We start from the raw sequence: 18,761 nt of genomic DNA on the forward strand, positions 1-18,761 counted from the left end.
TCCAACCAAGGCCACTAGCTATAAAAGAGTCCCCTTCTAACAACTCTTTTATCTTTAGATCTGCTGAAGAGCCCTCAAGGACAGTCTCATCTTGGCTAGCGAACTGGGTTTCTCCAGTTTGGTTGTTGACTGTCACTGCATGAAGTTGGTAAGGATGGTGAGATAGCGGTAACTCCATTGGCCCAACTGCTTCTATCTACGAAGAATGTACTTTTTAACTTGTGATTTTACCCATGTTATCTTTGAGCATTTCCTTAGAGAGAGCAATGTTGTGGACTTGTGGCTCATACTTTCACTAGTCATGTCGTAAAATCTCACATTGTCTGGCTGGACCGGGTTTATGATGCTCCGGGTCTTATTATAGTCATTTCTTGGTGAACGATGAAAGCTTATTCTCTAATTAATAAAGTCGTCACAATGGCTTTCTCTAAGAAATAGATCTGTGCATCCACATGACTCCTCTTCTTACAAAACTAAATGATTCCCCACGCGTTGCGACGGAAGTCAGTAGCTCTAAATTTCATGATAATAACAGTTAGAACATATGAGTATATTCAACAAATTTATGGTAGTTATAACCCAACAATGACTAGATCGAGGTACCAAAGTGGTACTCACGTGCTTTCAAAATATAGGAACTATACAAGAAATATGTTCGCAGTACATATTTTGTCATGCCTTTTGGGAAAAAAAACACATGTCTGATTTTGTAGAACAACACACGCATAAAACGTTTCCCAAAAAATTATGATTTGCTTGCTGTCACCTTCAGTGTACAACATCTGAACTGTGAACAGACTGTCTCTCATTGTTGCCCACTAACCAAAAACGAAATGTTGCTCGACATGTGTAATGCAAAACAGCTGCCCCCACGCAGGATCGAACTACGGACCTTCAGTTTACAAGACTGACGCTCTACCACTGAGCTATAAGGGCTAATCAATGGCATTACGTGCGTTTCACCATTAATAATATTTTTAAATCATGGCAAAAAGATCATTACGTTTTTTGGTTGTGTGAAATATTAGTACAGGTTTGGGTTGGTCGTACTCCATAGCTTAATCGCAAGAGTATACTCCCTCCGTTTCTAAATACTTATTTTAATGCAAACTTGTACTAAAACAGCGACAAGTATTTAGTAATGAAGGGAGTAGAAAAGTAAAGGGAAGTCTACTGAGAGAGGCGTCGATTCTGATGGCAAGTTTTGAAGAAGCAATATGCGAGGCTAGTGTCAAACAGGAACCCCCGGAGCTGACCATCCATCACCAAGTCTTTGTCATCACATATCGCTTCATTGAGCTAACCATTCCAACGACGAAGCAAAAGAAACCTTGCAGGACCAACAGACACACCCAAACGATTGAGTACCAAACCATCGCCATAACCATAGTTTAAATTATCGGAACGGTGATCGAACCGGTGAAGTTCTCGGTTTTCCCTGTCCGATTTTTAAGATATAAAATAATATATTTTTATTCATAACTGTTGTATAAATATATAAAAAAGTATATGATACAAAATTCAGACTTGCCATTGTGAACAATAATTCACATAACAAAGTAGCAATCACTAAGTCAGTAACAACAAAATGCAAGCAACAAGGCTCAGGGTAGGCTTGAGCTTCTAGGGGCAACAAGCCAGCAAGCCTAAACAAACAACAAATCTTAGGCCCCCTTCTTTTCAGCTTCTGGACCAGTTTATAGGTTCCAGGCAGCTGAAACTGAACAGAAGAGAAAACTTCTCATGGGCCGTTGGGAGAAGCCCAATCCAATTCACATGTAAAATCAGGTGATGGGAGAAAATGGCTTCTTGAGGCCCCTTTTTTGAGTTTGCCACCACAGCGAACCGATATTACTGTGAAAATGCCACCGCGTCCACTTTCTCGTCCCTCCCGCAACCAGGAAACCCCCCAGTCCCCAGACTCCGGCCCGACCCCTCCCTCTCCCCGACCCTGCCCGCTCCTGCTTCCGGCGGCCCTAGGTGGGGTCAGCGCCGCCCTCCCCATCTCCTCCGATGGCCGCCCCCTCCCCACATCTCCTCTTCTCACACCGCCACCCCCTCCCCCACTCCTCTGCGACCGGCGCTGGCCCCTCCCCGACCTCACAGCTGCTCTGCGCCCACACAACTCCCCGAGATCCGCCTGGATCCATCGCTGCCTCCCACACGCTCGTCCAGGAGCACACATCGCCGACTGTTTAGTCCTCGTCACCGACGGTTCAGTCCTCGTCGCGCCGCCCCCGCTCCCACCGACCCGGATCAGCCGGTGCTGGATCTCGTTGTGGCCCCAAGCCCGACGGCCCCCTCTGCGCCCATTCCTCCGTCCACAGCCACTCTCCCCATCGTCCCTGGATCCGTCGGCTCTCCCCCATCGCTCTGTCCCCGGCGCATGCAAGAACGACTTGGAAATTCTTGCGTTTCCAGGAGTATTTGCATGTCCAAATCAAGCCACGATTTGTATGCAGACTTCAGTGTTCAAATTTTCAGCATGTATACCCAACATAAGTTTTTTTGTTCTATGTACATGAAGTGGTCCATGAGTTCGTCACTCATTCCGAATGAAGTACTATTTGGTTATTTGTTGCCTTCTTGTTCAGTACTGAAACTTGATTTGGTTATTTGGTGTCTTGATTTTCACTGATAGAGTTAGATTCATCTTCGCTGATAAACAACTGAATGTAAGGGTATTATATACTTTGCATACTTTGATCAAGCAATAAGGTGAAATTCAAGAAGCCGAAAAGAAGGTGACAAGGTAGCTTCTCGGCTTATTTTGGCAACAGTTTCTGTGAGAAATTCAGTTGAAGCCAGTTTGTGGAGAAGCTGAACCCAAAAAGAAGGGGGGCTGAAGCTAGCTCGAAACAACAAGCTCCAACCCCCTCCAGCCTCTTCTGGCTGGACCTCGTAAAAACTCACACGACCCTTTACCTATCTAGTATTTACATCAGGAATGTCACTGCTCAAAAACATCCTTCCCGAATCGTTTTCCTCTCTAGTCGTCCTCCCCATCCCATCTCGGCATCTCCCGGACAATCCAGATCCGAGCTAGCGAGCGCATGCCCACCTCCGCCGTCCCCCCCCACGGGCTTCCACCTGAACGCTCGTTCCACATGTTCCAGCTCCAGCAGAAAATCAGCTTCTAACAGCTCCAGGTAGCTTGAATCGAACCAGGCAACTCGACCCAAACCGTCCAGTTAATCGGTTTCATAAAATCCATCCGGTTTTTTCGGTTTGGTGGTGGGAGCGCTCTTGTGCGCTTAAGCGACCGACAACCTAGGTCTCTAGTTCTGGTTTTTTAAACTATGGCCACAACTCAACCTCTGCTCGACACCACCGTCATTGCCACAAAAGACGCCACGAACACAACATAATCACACGTCCACAGACTAGTTGTCGCTCGCTATATACATGCATGTATTTGTTATTTGCATATGTGTACATTGTTAAATCTAAATCACACGTCATATTTCTTTAGGGTTGTCATCTAGTTGGCACCTCACGTCCAAACCCTACGTGTCTTACCAGAAATTCAAGTTCAAATATGATCGACCGAGTTTATGTGGACAAAATCACACAAACGAGTTGGTACTCGCTCTCCACGTCAATCAGAGTTGACAATAAAATAACACATATAATAGGTTTTCTCTTTACACTTATTATGAATTATTTGTTAGCATTAAACGTAATGATGTACTCCCTCCATCCCATATTAAGTGACTCAAAATTGTCCAAATATGGATTTGTCTATATCCAAAAAACTTCTAGATACATGTAATATTTCATCACTTAATATGAGACGGAGGGAGTACAATGATAAATAGAATGATTCTTAGGGCATCCCCAACAACAGCTAGCAAACCGAGAGCCACTAATTAGCCCCTTCTCTCTCCTATTCATTTTTTCTCTCACTTCAATCAGCCATCTGCTACAGTAATTTTTAGTTTGAACCCACGTAGCATAGTCTTTTCTTCATTAAACTATCTACTCACATTATTGGTTCTCGTGCCAATATTGTTACTTCCGTAGCATGTCATATTTTCAATTCTTTGCTCCACCTCAGCTCAAAAAACAATAGAGGTACGTCCTCTGATCCATATTAATTATCTTAAATGAGTTTAAATATGGACATATCTATGCCTCGGAGAAAGTCCTGCGTTTGTTGGAGGTGCCATTAACCGACTGTTGGTCGATTTTTGTGAGCATCGGTTCTCCTCACTTTTTTTTCCCCTCACATCAGCAAATTCCAAAAGCACCCTTCCCCTCTGCCGAAATCACAGCTTTGCGCTCTTCCGAAATCTGGAAAAGGCAAAATACTCGTCTTCCACGTCTCCATCTCGAATCTTCTCTCGCTTCGCAATCCCGCCGCCCAAACCCAAACCCTAACGCTCGCTTCAGCTCCCCGCCGTCGACATGTCCGGCAGGTTGGTCCGTCGAGTCCTCCAGGAGAGGGAGGTTTCCCCGCAGGACCCCGCCGCCGCCGCTTCCGAGGACGAACTCGTGGTGGAGGAGGCTGCATCCCCTACACGTGTCGCCGCAAGGAACCCCTTCGATATCCTCGACGACGACGACGACGAAGCAGAAAAGGACAAGGTCCGTTCCTCCTTCTACCTGACCTGCAATCGTCGTTAGTTTTAGTTGAATTTTGAATTGCTTCTCTCGCCGTAGCTCGTGGTACTAGATGTTACCCTCTGCCAGTGATAAATTGTTAGAATGCAAGTAGAGGCGGGGTGGTCCTTGTGGTTATGTCGGAATTATGAGATGCGATGGTTACTGTTGTTGAGGAGGCATGAGACAGGTTTCTGTTGTATTAATAACTTGATATGTACTGTTTAGAATCAGTAGCATTGGATTGTTTTTACGCTTTGGTGAATACTTTTGATCCCACTTGAACTGCCACCTGTCTACTCTCTTGGATGGACAGGGTTGTAGGATGGAATCAGAGAGTTGTTTTGTTGATTAAGAGTTCGTTGTGTGTTCCCTTGTTAGGGTATTGTCCAAGTAATGTATAGCACTAGCTTATGACGGGCCATGTTTGTGTGGAATCGTGATTGCAAGGCAAAATAAGTAAATAGTCCCTCCGATCCATAATAAGTGTCTCAGATTTTGTACTAACTTAGTACAAAGTTGTACTAAATCTAAGACACTTATTATGGATCGGAGGGAGTAGAACATATATGTAAATCTTAGTGATCCAGATCATGTGCCATTTGTCAACTTTGACTGAGTTTGTAGATAAAAACACCAACATATTTAATACTAAACAAATGTAATGTGAAAATATACATAATAGTAGTCTTAATGATACTAGCTTGGTGTTGCATATGTTGTCGTTTTTTGTTACAAAGTCGGTCAAATTTGATAAAGTTTGACACAGGACATCCCCAAATGTACAGATATTTAGAAACATAGGGAGTATTTCTTAATTGTCTTTGATGACTTGATTTTAATCTCAACTGCTTACTCTGCTGCAGGAATATGAAGTGGATACTGATCAAATTTTGAGTTATACAGAACAGAAACAATCTGTGAAGGAGAAGCCTAACTACACTGTTCCCGAAACAAACAAGAAATCAAAGAAAAAGAAGAAGGGCAAGGCTGAACCACCATTCTCGACAAAGTTAAGGCATGAAAAATCACTGGATTCAATTCTGGAAGATCTGTCTATTGAAAAGAAGCCCATGGAAAATAGTGTTCATCAAAATGATAGAGCAGCTGGGAAGGAGATTGAGGCAAATGAAACTACTGTTGGTACATCCTCAGTTCTCACGATTGATCCCAAACATCTCAAGGCTGAAAATGAGATGAGGCGTATTTTTGGATCAAAGGTAGTGGATTCACTTGAAAACCAACGGAATATACCTGGCAGTTCAAGGCAAGTACGTGGTGTTAGGCGTGCCTCCATTAATCCTAGAAGAACTCTCCTTGTATCTTCCCCTAGCTTCTGGCCACCATGGGATAAGTCAATGGCAATGGATCTTGTTGAGACAAAGAGTGGTTTGAATTATTTCAGGTCAGGCCTTCTCCTTTTATTTTTTATTTTACTGTGATGTTTGGAGAACAAGCCGTTTCCTGTTTCATTCATAGACAGCAGTCAAGTTTGATCAATCATGCAAGTAAATTATTGTTAGAACTCTTTGTCTGAGATTCTCGTAGAAGAAATTATTCTTCAAAACTCTTTGGCTGACATGCTCGGGGAAGAAAGCATTTTTGTATTCATTCATTATCCACGATTAGTAGTCTAGTTTCTTTGTACATGCATGTAGGCATGTAGGCACTCCTTCATAGTGCCATATATATATGGTTCTTTCAACGGTTATTCCCTCCACCTCATGTATGCACTGATCTCTTTGCTAATAGGAAAAGGTTCTTCTTGGACACCATAAGTGGTTTCAGGCACAATATGAGGATTTCGACTTCTGACTCGAGCTGGATTGAGTGTATTCGCTGTGATTATGCATGTGTGGGTTTGTTTGGCTTGATATCATTTTGGCACATTACTAATTTGCTTGGGCAATCATTACTTGTACTCCCTCTGTCCCAAATTAACTGACGTGGATTTGTATAAGACACGTCAATTAATTCGGGACAGAGGGAGTACTCATTTTATTATCTCGATTTTATAAGCTTTAAGGTGTAGTAAAATTTCAGTAGTTACTTAGAAATCTGTTCTAGAGTCTTGACTTCCGCAATAACCGTGCTATTTAACGCTTGCAGGTATGTATATGATCCTTCTGTCAGCCATGTGCAGGATTTGTTTGAATCTGCCAAATCAGCCAATGACCTCAATGCTATTGCTGCTATATTAGCAAAATATCCCTATCACCCAGAATCATTGTTAACATTTGCTGATCTGTTCAAATATTCTGGAGAACATCAATCATCATCAGACGCTGTTGAGAAGTGTCTATTTGCACTGGAGTGTGCTTGGCATCCATTATTTAGTCCAGTGCAGGGCAAATACCAGTTAAAGTACAGCCATGACACAAATAAGCCATTCTTTACAGCCCTTTTTAGTCACATGAAAAACCTGGATAGGCGTGGCTGCCATCGTTCAGCTTTAGAGGCCTGCAAGTTTCTTTTGTCATTGGATTCTGATGACCCAAAGGGTGCTCTATTTTGCATTGATTACTTTGCTCTAAGATCGCAGCAGTACAAATGGTTGGAACAGTTTGCTGAAGAGTACCAGTGTGATAACTCCCTCTGGCTGTTCCCTAATTTCTCCTTTTCTCTTGCCATTGCACGGTTTTACCTCGAACGAGATGCGGTATCTGAGAATGGTTCTGACCATGCCGACAAGTCAACAGCTATTGACCTCATGAAGCAAGCATTGATGCTTCATCCTTTGGTGCTATCCAAGATAGTTGACAAGGCTCCCCTCAAAGACTCATCATGGACTCAAATACTCAGAAATGTGTTTTTTGGATCAGCAAAGCCAGGAAGCCCGTCACTTGAGCATATGATTAGCATATATGTCGAGCGTCATTATATCATGTGGAGGTTCCCAGAACTTCAGAACTTACTCAAAGATGCTGCTCTTTTGGTGATTGAATCACTAAAACAGGATAGCAGAGAAGCCCAGGACTGGGTGTGTGTTAGAAAAGAGGCATTTTCTTCAGAGAAGAATGAGTAAGTTGCTCTGAATCTTTGCACGTCGGTTGGAATTCTGTTGGTTATTCTTTGATTATGGATTTCATTCTTTTGAAGCAGTACTTTTCAGTTGAACTCGGCCTATTTATTGTTTCTAAGCTGCCAACCACTGAAGCTTAGTTTAGTTTGAGCTTGGACCAATTAGATTAACTTTTATGAACTAGCCAATGATGAGTGCAGCTAGGCGTGTGCTTAAGCGAGCTAGGTGCTAGGCAGAGGCAAAATTAGGAATTTACGCTTAGCACTTCCTTGAACCGTGGAGCTAGCTACTTAATTACTCCCTCCGATCCAAAATTCTTGTCGTGGTTTTAGTACAAAGTTGAACTAAAACCACGACAAGAATTTAGGATCGGAGGGAGTAGTATTATTATATCTGCAATTTGTGGTGTAGATTTTGCATCTATCTGAAAGGTTGTATAGAACTGTTGCATTCAGGGTTTTGCTTACCGAAATCATTAGCAACTTACCAGTAGAGTAGTGTTGACCTTTGGTGTTACTCATGCAAGATACTTACATGAAAGTGAAACTAAAGATAAGCAGTTTGAGGAAGACAATTTTGCGCAATTTGAAACCAGTTCGTTACATATTAATCTAATAATTTATGCCCAGGATTTTGTTCTCCAGAATCTTAAAAGAAAATATTATGAGCAGTCATACCCTACTTTGCAGGTATTCTCATCTGCTTGTTTCGGACTTCTCTGACACAACACCATCACTCCCCCCAGAAGAACTGCGGCCATTTATGGTTGGTCCAGGAATGGTGCATGATATGCCACCTGTTGAACAAGAAGCTGGGCCTCAGAGAATCCGAACCCCTCGTGAAATTGCTGGGCGCAATGCTGCATTGGTCTTTCTTGAATCGCTTCTCCCATGGGTTGACTATGGTGACAATCATCACGATGGAAATGGCCAAAACAATGATGATTGAGCCGTCGCAAGCATAAAGTTACATGGACTGATGGTTAGCAGAGGAAAATTCCATTACAATCGGAAGGGGTGCTTCCCTGTGTCTGATTAAGAAAAGTCGCTGATAATCACTGCGAGTGTCCTAGTATTTTGATGGCCTTGACAACGTTATAACTGTATAGTTGCCTGTCAGTTTTGGGCCCAGACACTAGAGTTCAAGTACCATCCTCATGAGAGTTGATATATCAATTCTGTAACTGATCCTTTGGTCATGCTTTTGTTATCCTTACCTTTGGACCAATGCTTTTGTGATCCTTGCCTCTTCTGCCAGCACTTTGGAGCAAGACCATTTTGCATTTGCCTGTGAACTGTTCCTTCTAAACATCATTTCTTTTGCTTGGAAGGGGAAAAAGTGCCACTATTATCAAACGCTACATTTTATGTTCCCTGTTTTATTTCCCCTAAACCAGTGCTGCATGCTACCATTTGCCTCTTTTGAAACACATGAACTTCGGAGGTTTGGAAGGAAAACATGGGTTTCTTCACAATTATGTGGGAATTGAACAATTCGTGCAAAATTTCCGGAGCACTTCCTTCTAAAGTTGTAGACATGACAGTCTTGGCGACTCGGCCTTCGCGCGTGAAGGCTGCAGTGGGGTCGCTCGGGGTCAGATATGGCAAAAAAAGACTGGAGATAGAGTGCTAGTTTTGGGGGAGCAAGCACAACAACCTGGCCGTTTGGTCGTTTCCGTTTCCTGAGCTCAGCGTTTGGTCGTTTCCTGAGCTCAGCGAGTTTGTCATATCTATATCTAAACAAGATCTTTTATTACATTCACTTTAGGCTGTCTTTTGAACCACACGCCCACACACATGTCGTGCAAGCTAAAATACATTGCTTTTGTTGCTCTGAAATTTATTTATTTGCGTCTGTTCACTTTCTTGGAGCAGCGGCGGCTCCATGAGGCGGCACCCCAGCGACGGGATTTGGCGAGGAAGGATGTGGCGGAAGGAGAGGGATGACCCGAGGATGCGATGGGGGAGAGGGAGGGAGCTCTGCAGCGGCGCTCCGTGCGACGGTGTCGGGTCGTCGATGATGCCGATTGTGTTGCAGAGTGCTACAGAAGATAGGATAAACATATTTCGCGAGCTTCGCGCGCGTGCGTCCTGGGACAGACGAGAGGAAAGGAACTCTCGCGTCGTCGTCTCCTCTGTTCCGAAACTCCCGACGCGAAGGAAACCAGGAAACGAAATCCTCGTGAGCCCGTCCGCCACCGCCTCGAATCTGAAGTACGCTTGCCCGCACCCCTGCCAAACGAAACCCCGAGGTCAGGCTCTAAGCGGCGCACACCTTCTGATTTTTTCACGGGTTTTCTAACTTTTGTGCATTTTTGCGGCCCATTTTCGGTTTAGCTCAAGTTTCTGGCGCAGGGTGTTGTGTCCTTAGCTGTATGTGGGTTTGTGAGTTTTGTGGCTGGCTGATCAGTGTTTGGTGGGGTGTATTCGGATGTTCCCCCCCTTCGTGGTTTGACTTTGAGACCTATTGTGATGGGATTTGTGGTTTGTGGAATAACCAACGGGTCCATTTCGTAATGTACGAGCAAGAAAATTGCTATTGTTTGGCGTTTTACTTACATGCATATTCAACTAACTGAATCATCATGAGAGGTATAGCTCGTTGCGACTAGGTTGACTAGACCTGCGTTAGAAACGACGTCGTAAAGAATCGAAGAAAAAAACAATTCATGAGCAATTCATGAGCCGTGGTTAAAAGAACGAGGAAATGCACAAAGTTTATGAACAAATAACAAATTGTGGTTGTATAGAAGTCAGAAAAAATCGTTAATGAGCTGTGGTTAAAAGAACGAGGAGATAAGCAAGTACTCCCTCCGTTCCTAAAAAACACGACAAGTATTTAGAAACGGAGGAAGTATTTTTTTTTTACCTTGTTGACACCCAAAAACATAATTTTTTATGTCACATGAATTATGTGAAACATTTGTTTATCTTACGTGGGCCTAGGGCCGGAGTATCTTTCACCTTTTCTTTCCTTGGCAATCTTCTTTCCCCTGGCCCATCTTGCTGCCGGGCGCCCCAACCCCGTCGCTCGTCTTCCTCTTCGAGCCAGCGCCGCCACCCCTCCCCCCCCGTCCCGCTGCCGAGCAGCGCCCCAGCTCCGTCGCTCGTCTTCCTCCTCATGCGAGCGCCTCCACCGCAGGTATATATCTCCCCTTCGATTCTCTCGCTCCCGACCGTTTCTCCTCCCGTCACCCCACGAACAGATCCCGCCCTTTAGCTCCCCGTTTCATCTCCTTAATCTTCCCCAATTCGTAACTGAGGCAAAAATCAAGGTAGGGAGGCCGCCCTACCTTGCGCTACCGGGTCCTCCGCCCTTGTGCATATTAGTTTAGTGGATTTGGGACTAGGGTTTGGGGAATGGCTAAAATTGAAAGAGTGCTTGCGGCCTGATTTAGGGAGCAATGGGCAGCAGTCCGTGAGGAGGAGGGAGATATGGTGGGAATGGATGGGAAGGGAGATGCATCAGTGGCGCCTGTGAGGACTAGCGACCGGCTGCGGCAGCGGCCGAAATACTACGGACGAGGATATCTGTACTACTCACCAAACATGCGCAAGAAGATAAAGTCTAAGAAGCGAACGGCTGCATCGCAGATTGCCAAGAAGCTGCTCCACAAGCCAGCTGCACCTGCCGATGTAAGCAAGTTTGTGTTCTTGGTTGTTTTATATTCGCCTTTTTAATTATTGAAAACGTTCTTTCCTGAGCTCATAAAAAGAGTAAAAGACAATTACACAAAATGGCAGTTCATATAGGTGGTATCTGGTTTACCGTTTCTTATATTACATACTTTTGATCAGCTATTTCCATGCCAATAGTTGGAGGTTCTGTCAATCCATGTAGTTATTTTAGCTCTACAGAATATGCTTTGCTTCTTTGGAGGCATTATTACCGTCATATCCCTGTTCCTAAATTTCTACTTGATGTTCCCATAAGTAAAAATCTTCGTTAGTTAAACACGACACCTAGACTATGAAGCTGTTATTCATAGGAATGAGTAATTTATGTTGGTAGTCATGACCATGGACATTTGACCACTTTCTGAAAGCCATTTCCTGAACATTATGGGGCTGTTCGGATTTAGCCTAGGTTTACCCTACCAAAAGTTGGCTAGCCAATTTTTTGGTCATGCTTTTGCTTGCCCAAGATTTGGCCAATATTGGCAAGAACTAGAGTGGCAAAGGAATCATTATCATGACAAAAAGTTGGAAACAATCCAAACAAAGACCAACTATTTGGTCATGACCAAAAAAATTGGTAGGACACAATTTGGCCACTATCCAAACAGCCCCTATACCTGCAATGTCTTTTTGTATGGCTCATTATATTATGCTTAATAGCTTGATCATAAAACTCTTTTTGTAGTCTATTGCAGCAAATCTGCGGCGTTCAACGCGGAAGCGAAGAATGTCTGTAACTCTGGAGGACTATGGCACAGATACTTCCAGTTCGGAAGATGATGATCTTATGGTGAATTTCTAGACTACCTCTAATGATAGTCATTCTGTGTGCCTCATAGTACTCCATTTTTAACTATATTTGCTGATTATCTTTGGAACCAGCTCACTTTCCCCTCCTATTTTCCAGAGACCCAGATATCGGTCTTCAAAGAGTAAAGTGAATGATGAAGTTTCTCCAAGGCCGAAACGCAAGATGTCTAACTCGAACTCCATTCCCCGACGTGAAGGTCTACGGCCTAGAAGATCTCTGCGAGGACAAAGACATCATCCATACCAAGATTCCGATGATGACCAGGAAAGTTCTGAAGAACAACATACACAAGATCAGAGAGAAAATGGTAATGATGTTGAAGAAGATGATGCTAATGAAGATGAGGTTGATGGAGGTGATGAGGCTGAAGCAGATGGAGATGATGAAGATGGTGAGGAAGAGCAAGAAGGAAGGAGGAGATATGACCTAAGGGATCGTTCAGAAGTTCGTAGGCCCTCCCCACGGAAGGAAGGGAAGCACAGACCACAATCTCCCCGGAGAGTACTAGTACATGGAATTGGTCCGAAGAATAGCAAGTATTTAAAAAAAGGTGGGTCACGCATGCATAAGCGCCCTCGCTTCTCATTGCCAGACGATTCCGATGATTCTCTTCTCGTGGATGAGCCAGATGAAGGTCCATCCATGCCATGGATGCGTAGTGGGAGAGGAGGCATGCCATGGTTTTTGGGTGGGTTGGACATGCATAGTTCAGCAGCATGGGGTCTCAATGCTGGAGCGTCTGGATGGGGTCATCAAGGTGACAGCACAGTCAGTACTTCGTCACTTATGCCAGGGGCGCAAACTGCTGGACCAAGTTCGAAGGGTGGAGCTGATATTCAGCCTCTGCAGATTGATGAAAGTGTTAGTTTTAATGATATAGGGGGGCTGTCTGAGTACATTGATGCTTTAAAGGAAATGGTTTTCTTCCCTTTGCTGTATCCAGATTTTTTTGCAAACTATCACATTACTCCTCCCAGGGGAGTTCTTCTCTGTGGCCCTCCTGGTACAGGGAAAACATTGATTGCCCGTGCCTTGGCTTGTGCTGCCTCTAAAGCTGGCCAGAAGGTCAGCTTTTATATGCGAAAAGGAGCTGATGTTCTTAGTAAATGGGTTGGAGAGGCTGAAAGACAGCTCAAATTACTTTTTGAGGAAGCTCAAAAGAATCAGCCGGCAATCATATTTTTTGACGAAATAGATGGCCTGGCCCCTGTGAGATCTAGCAAGCAAGAGCAAATTCACAATTCAATAGTTTCAACATTGCTCGCGTTGATGGATGGTCTTGATTCACGTGGGCAAGTTGTTTTGATTGGAGCAACCAATCGAATCGATGCCATTGATGGTGCATTGCGTAGACCTGGCCGATTTGATCGCGAGTTCTATTTTCCTTTGCCTGGCTATGAAGCACGAGCTGAAATACTGGATATTCATACACGGAAATGGAAGGATCCCCCCCCAAAGGAGCTAAAGTTGGAGCTTGCTGCAAGTTGTGTGGGATATTGTGGGGCTGATTTGAAAGCATTATGTACAGAAGCTGCTATTCGTGCGTTTAGAGAGAAGTATCCTCAGGTTTACACAAGCGACGACAAGTTTGTCATTGATGTTGATTCGGTCAGGGTTGAGAAGAACCACTTCTTGGAAGCTATGTCTACAATAACTCCAGCTGCACATAGGGGATCGATTGTGCATGCAAGGCCACTATCATCAGTTGTTGCTCCATGTCTGAAGAGACATCTTGAGAAAATAATGGAACGGATTTCTGATGTTTTTCCGTTCATTTCATCATTAGATGTTAGCAAATTCTCTTCTCTTTCGTATGGATCTTCCATCCCTCTTGTTTATAGGCCTCGCCTTTTGATATGTGGCGTTGAGGGTGTTGGATTGGTAAGGATTCTCCTCTTACATAGTATATGTCTTATCATGCCTTTTTTCCTTACTAATGTGTTTTGGGTTTATCAGGATCATGTTGGGCCAGCTGTTCTGCATGAGCTTGAGAAATTTTCTGTTCACTCCTTGGGCCTGCCATCTCTTCTCTCCGATCCAAGTGCAAAGACACCTGAAGAAGCTCTCGTGCATATTTTTGGAGAAGCAAGGAGAACAACACCGTCCATACTCTACCTGCCTCAGTTCCATCTTTGGTGGGATACGGTTAGTGCATGTTGAATAATCGATTATTTTTCTGTACATGATGAATAATCGATTATTAAGCTAATTACTCGATCCTTGATGTAACAGGCACACGAACAGCTTAGGGCTGTGTTACTGACCCTGTTGAATGAGTTGGCATCCAACCTTCCAGTTTTCTTGCTAGGAACATCCTCAGTGGCCTTTGATGACCTCGAAGAAGAGTGTGCTTCCATATTTTCCTCCCGTAATGTGTATGTTCCTGGACAATGTTTGCTCCATTTCGTCTGGGTTTCTTTGACTTAGTTCTTGTCACTGTCCATGTCCAAGTTATATTGCATCTTTCTTTTCTGCACTGATTTGTTCAAAATTGTTTATTACCGCGTGATTGTTTTTTTTCCTTCCTTTTACTCTTTTGAGCTCTGCGAGTGCTTGAAATATGTCATAGACTATCCCGTCATTGTTCTTTGCCAATAAACATGGAAACAATCTCCTTGCATTGGAAATGGTTTTGTTGTACTGAATAAGCACATCAATGGGAACACAATTTGTTTCTTTTTGTTGATATACTCTCTAAGTAACTATACTTCACCGTTGCTTTATGGTCTGATTGGTGTTGCCCTTTTTATATCAGTTCTGTGCATTTCCTCCTACTTATCATATTTTCACCATGAAAATCTTCTGTTTGATAGATATCAAGTGGATCGACCAAGTGATGATGATAGGTTAAGATACTTCAGTATATTGTTTGAGTCATTGTTCTCACTTCAAATGGATGACTCAAGATGTAAGTCGAAAGACAAAAAAGCTTCTATTGATCTTCCAAAAGCACCAAAGGAAGTAGATGGTCCTAAGGTTTCCGAGCTGAAAGCTAAGGCAGAAGCTGAGCAACACGCCGTTCGTCGGATGAGAATGTGTCTCCGAGATATTTGTAACCGGTCTGCCATTTACTCCTTCAGAGTTGCATCAGTTCTGTTAATTTATTCTTGCAAAGTAACTCTTGTAGAGAATGGTAAAACATTGCACTTGTGTTCTACAGTAAACACCATCATAGTTGCAACCCAGCCTTTGGCCGATGCCCATGCTTATTCTGAACCTTGGGATACATTTAGTTGATCAAAAGAATGCTAGCATGAATTTGCCTTCGCAGTTTCGTTCTAGATGAATAAAGCAGTTCCTGGGAGGATAGTTGAAAATCACAAATATGTATGGTTGAGTACTGCTCCTGGTTCCAATATTATCTCCACTAAAGAGGGACCTGGTTCATCATAAAGGGTGGTGAAAACTATTAAGCTAAGCTAATAATAAGATGCCCTTTATGCTGCTGATGAGCTGATCTTTGTGTTATCTTCAGTGTTCTAACTTAAGTTTCAAGAATTACTGTCAGCTAGGAAGTTATTATTTTATACTTAAATAAGATGTACTCCGTAGTAAAACTTAAATCTCTTTGAGATACATTTGAACTTCAGATAGCTGAAAGAAGATTCTTTTGAAACATATTTCTAGCTAGAATTTGTTTAACACTACTTATATGATTAAAAAATTACACCGACATTTAATATTCTGTTGCATACGCAAAAATTGTCTTGTCAGACAGCATTGTTCGCTTGATATTCTTACCAGAAGGAATAACCAACGTGTGACTTCTTCTTTTCAGCATTCTGTACAACAAAAGGTTCAATGCATTTCACTTCCCAGTATCAGAAGAGGAAGTACCTGACTATAGAGTAATAGTCCACAACCCCATGGATATGGCTTCTGTCTTGCAGCGCGTGGACTCTGGACAGTACTTCACTCGGGCAACATTTATGAAGGATATTGATCTTATAGTTTCAAATGCGAAGGTGATTTTGATTTCTGAGGCATTTAGTTTTTCCACTTTTGTTGCATACTCCAGCCGTTCCAAAATGTAGAGCGTGTAACTTTTGTTGACCATCAAACTTTACCCGATGCCCATGCTTATTCTGAACCTTGGGATGCAGTTAGTTGATCAAAAGAATGCTAGCATGAATTTGTCTTGGCAGTTTCGTTCTAGATGAATAAAGTAGTTCCTGGGAGGATAGTTGAAAATCATAAATATGTATGGTTGAGTACTGCTCTTGGTTCCAATATTATCTCCACTAAAGAGGGACCTGGTTCATCATAAAGGGTGTCAAACCAAGATAATATGAAAATATATTTCACAATGTATCTAATTATACTTGGCACCATAGATGTTGAAGTTTTTTTTATATGGTTAGTTAAATTTTAGAAAGTGTGACAGTCAACAAAAGTCATACAGCCTACTTTTTTTAACAGAGGGAGTAGCAAGCACATCGCAATTTAATACTGATCTTTTTTATGCGGGGCAAATTAATACTGATCTTTCTGATGATGGCAAGTGAAAAAATGACCAAACTTCCACCACTACTATGTAGCTATAGATGGTTGTGATATCAGGATGCTGTTGGGCCATCCATTGCCCATTGCCCAACGGATACCCGTGCAATTGGGCCGGGTATGGATGAATTTTTTTTTGCCCAAATGAAAAGGGCCGGGTATGGGGAATTACCCATGAGGGACAGAGGAAACATGGGTAACACCCAATTCCCCATGAAATTCTTCGATCCCAGCTTACCAGCGCCGCCTAGGGCATCTTCTTCCCCACGGAAGTTCTCCGCGTGCGGTGCCGTGCTCAGCCTCGTGGGCGCCCACGGATCGACAGCTGATTGGAGCGAGTGCAGCCTGCGAGATCGTGTCCGGCCAGGCTCACCGTGGCGGAGGTAGCCGCGTGCCTCTGCATCGCAGCGAAGGAGAGCGTGCTCGGCTTCGTCTACGGCTCTACGCCGAGTGGAGCGTCGGCGTCGAGCTCCTCGCGAGCGCCTGCAACAAAGGAGCTCCCCGACGGATTCAAGTGCGCGTGCTCTCCTCTATCACCTCAGCTCCGCCCCTGTTCTGAATCTTTCCTCGCCATGTCTCAAGTGCAGACCTGCGTTCATATGGCCTCCCAAGTAATTTCCTCCTTGTAATCTTGATTTTGCATTGCAACTTCCGTTTAATCTCTTGACATAAGCTCACGCGAATGGTTGTGCTAATGCATTTAATTACAGTTGCGTGCGGACGGATAGGCCAGTTCTGAACGAAATTAGCTTGCGGACTGATATTGCCCAAATTACCCAAATACCCAATGGGTGTGGGTAAAACAAGCAATGGGTAATTAGGGGAGGGTAAATATGGGGAATCCGTTCTGTGGGTATGGGGAGGGGAAAAAACGGGTCAGCCCAAACCCTCCCCAACGGCATCCTGATTGTGATATTTCTGAAGATGGCAACTGAAATGCTGATCAAACTCGTCCAACTACTGTATTTATAGGATCGCTGCTAACCATTTTACTATTTGTGCAGACTTATAATGGTGATGACTACAACGGCTCTAGGATCGTCAGTAGAGCCTGTGAACTCCGAGATGTGGTATCCTTTTGTTCTATCACTTGTGCCTCTAGGTAGTCGTTAACTAGGCATGTATGTTCGTTCGTCTAACTAATGTATCTCTTGTTCAGGTGCAAGGTATGTTGTCACAGATGGACCCATCTTTGGTGTCTTTTTGTGATAAAATTGCTGCACAGGGGGGACCACTGCAGGCTATGGATGATGAGGATAGTTCCATTCTCCAAGCAGCTCCTGTTGTTCAGTTAGTTTCTGTTACTAGGACGAGTGCGAGGCTTCGTAATGTACAGCCAGAAGTTGATCTGTCACGAAGTTATGAGGTGCTAAAGCGGCACAAAAAAAGTACTGAAAACGAACAAGGTAATATTCTATGCATCACTGTGATTATTTTGCTTGCATACCGAGTAATGATACAAAATAAAAATACTGACCATTATTCCAGGCATGACCATCAAAGAGTCAACAGCAAGGGATGAAAGGTCTCCTGGTGATATAGTTCTGCCGAAGCCAACTTCCCCAGAAGAAGCCTTAAAAGAACCAGATTCCAATGGCCCTTTGAAAGATACTGACAATGTACCAGCTGAAGCACCCGCATCATCTGGTTCTCCTCCTGAACCCATGGTTACTGACAACGGCTATCCCGCCATGCATACCAGCGATGACACACTTGAACAGCTGGAAGCCGTGAAGCAGCGCTTTATGGAGCTCACCGTGGGCTACGGTGTGCCTCAACTCGAGAGGCTTTATTCCCGGATTATGAAAGGTGTGATAGAGCTGGGAGGTAAAGAAAGCAAAGAGGACCACAGACGGTTAGTTGTTAGGCATTTGTTAGTATTTGTTGAGAACAGCGACAATTTTTAGCTCCAGTGGTAATAAGATATTCTTGGTTTTCCTTGTGTACATTCTGTTGTCTTTTGGAACAACGAAATAGTGGAAAATCAATCTTAGGGAGCTGTCCATGCCTCCTGATGTAACAACAATCTGCGGAATGCTCGAATGTCAGTGACACAGTTTTGCGTAGCAACTAGCAACTGCTGTCTTTGTGCATTTGAGTTTTCAGCATCACCTTTAACTTGTGCCATGGTAGTCTCTTATTTCTTTAG

The 18,761-nt window shown here is 43.6% G+C and overlaps 2 protein-coding genes and 1 non-coding gene across 5 annotated transcripts; 2 read left to right on the top strand and 1 right to left on the bottom strand.

The window, feature by feature from the left end:
* Positions 1-864: 864 nt before the first annotated feature.
* Positions 865-936, bottom strand: TRNAT-UGU. Its single transcript has one exon. It is a non-coding gene; the product is annotated as a tRNA-Thr (tRNA).
* A 3,349-nt stretch (positions 937-4,285) lies between these two features.
* LOC100831183 (transcription factor 25) lies at positions 4,286-8,979 on the top strand. Its single transcript, XM_003578390.4, has 4 exons — positions 4,286-4,587; positions 5,469-6,007; positions 6,712-7,623; positions 8,314-8,979. Exons 1-4 carry the CDS (start codon positions 4,408-4,410, stop codon positions 8,570-8,572), a joined length of 1,890 nt encoding a protein of 629 aa, XP_003578438.1. The 5' UTR covers positions 4,286-4,407; the 3' UTR covers positions 8,573-8,979.
* A 1,626-nt stretch (positions 8,980-10,605) lies between these two features.
* Positions 10,606-18,760, top strand: LOC100831484 (ATPase family AAA domain-containing protein At1g05910). Of its 3 annotated transcripts, XM_003578391.4 has the most exons (11): positions 10,606-10,765; positions 11,022-11,259; positions 11,987-12,091; positions 12,209-13,993; positions 14,069-14,257; positions 14,345-14,487; positions 14,926-15,171; positions 15,891-16,077; positions 17,617-17,682; positions 17,772-18,018; positions 18,101-18,760. In XM_003578391.4, exons 2-11 carry the CDS (start codon positions 11,059-11,061, stop codon positions 18,517-18,519), a joined length of 3,588 nt encoding a protein of 1,195 aa, XP_003578439.1. In that variant the 5' UTR covers positions 10,606-10,765; positions 11,022-11,058; the 3' UTR covers positions 18,520-18,760. The 3 variants fall into 3 exon arrangements, with proteins under 3 accessions (XP_003578439.1, XP_014758455.1, XP_014758456.1); XM_014902969.2 differs by lacking the exon at positions 11,022-11,259 and having other exon boundaries at positions 10,629-10,765; XM_014902970.2 differs by lacking the exon at positions 10,606-10,765 and having other exon boundaries at positions 11,121-11,259; positions 11,997-12,091.
* The last annotated feature ends 1 nt before the right edge of the window (position 18,761 follows it).

This window comes from Brachypodium distachyon, chromosome 4 (assembly GCF_000005505.3).
Source record: "Brachypodium distachyon strain Bd21 chromosome 4, Brachypodium_distachyon_v3.0, whole genome shotgun sequence".
Lineage (NCBI taxonomy): Eukaryota > Viridiplantae > Streptophyta > Magnoliopsida > Poales > Poaceae > Brachypodium > Brachypodium distachyon.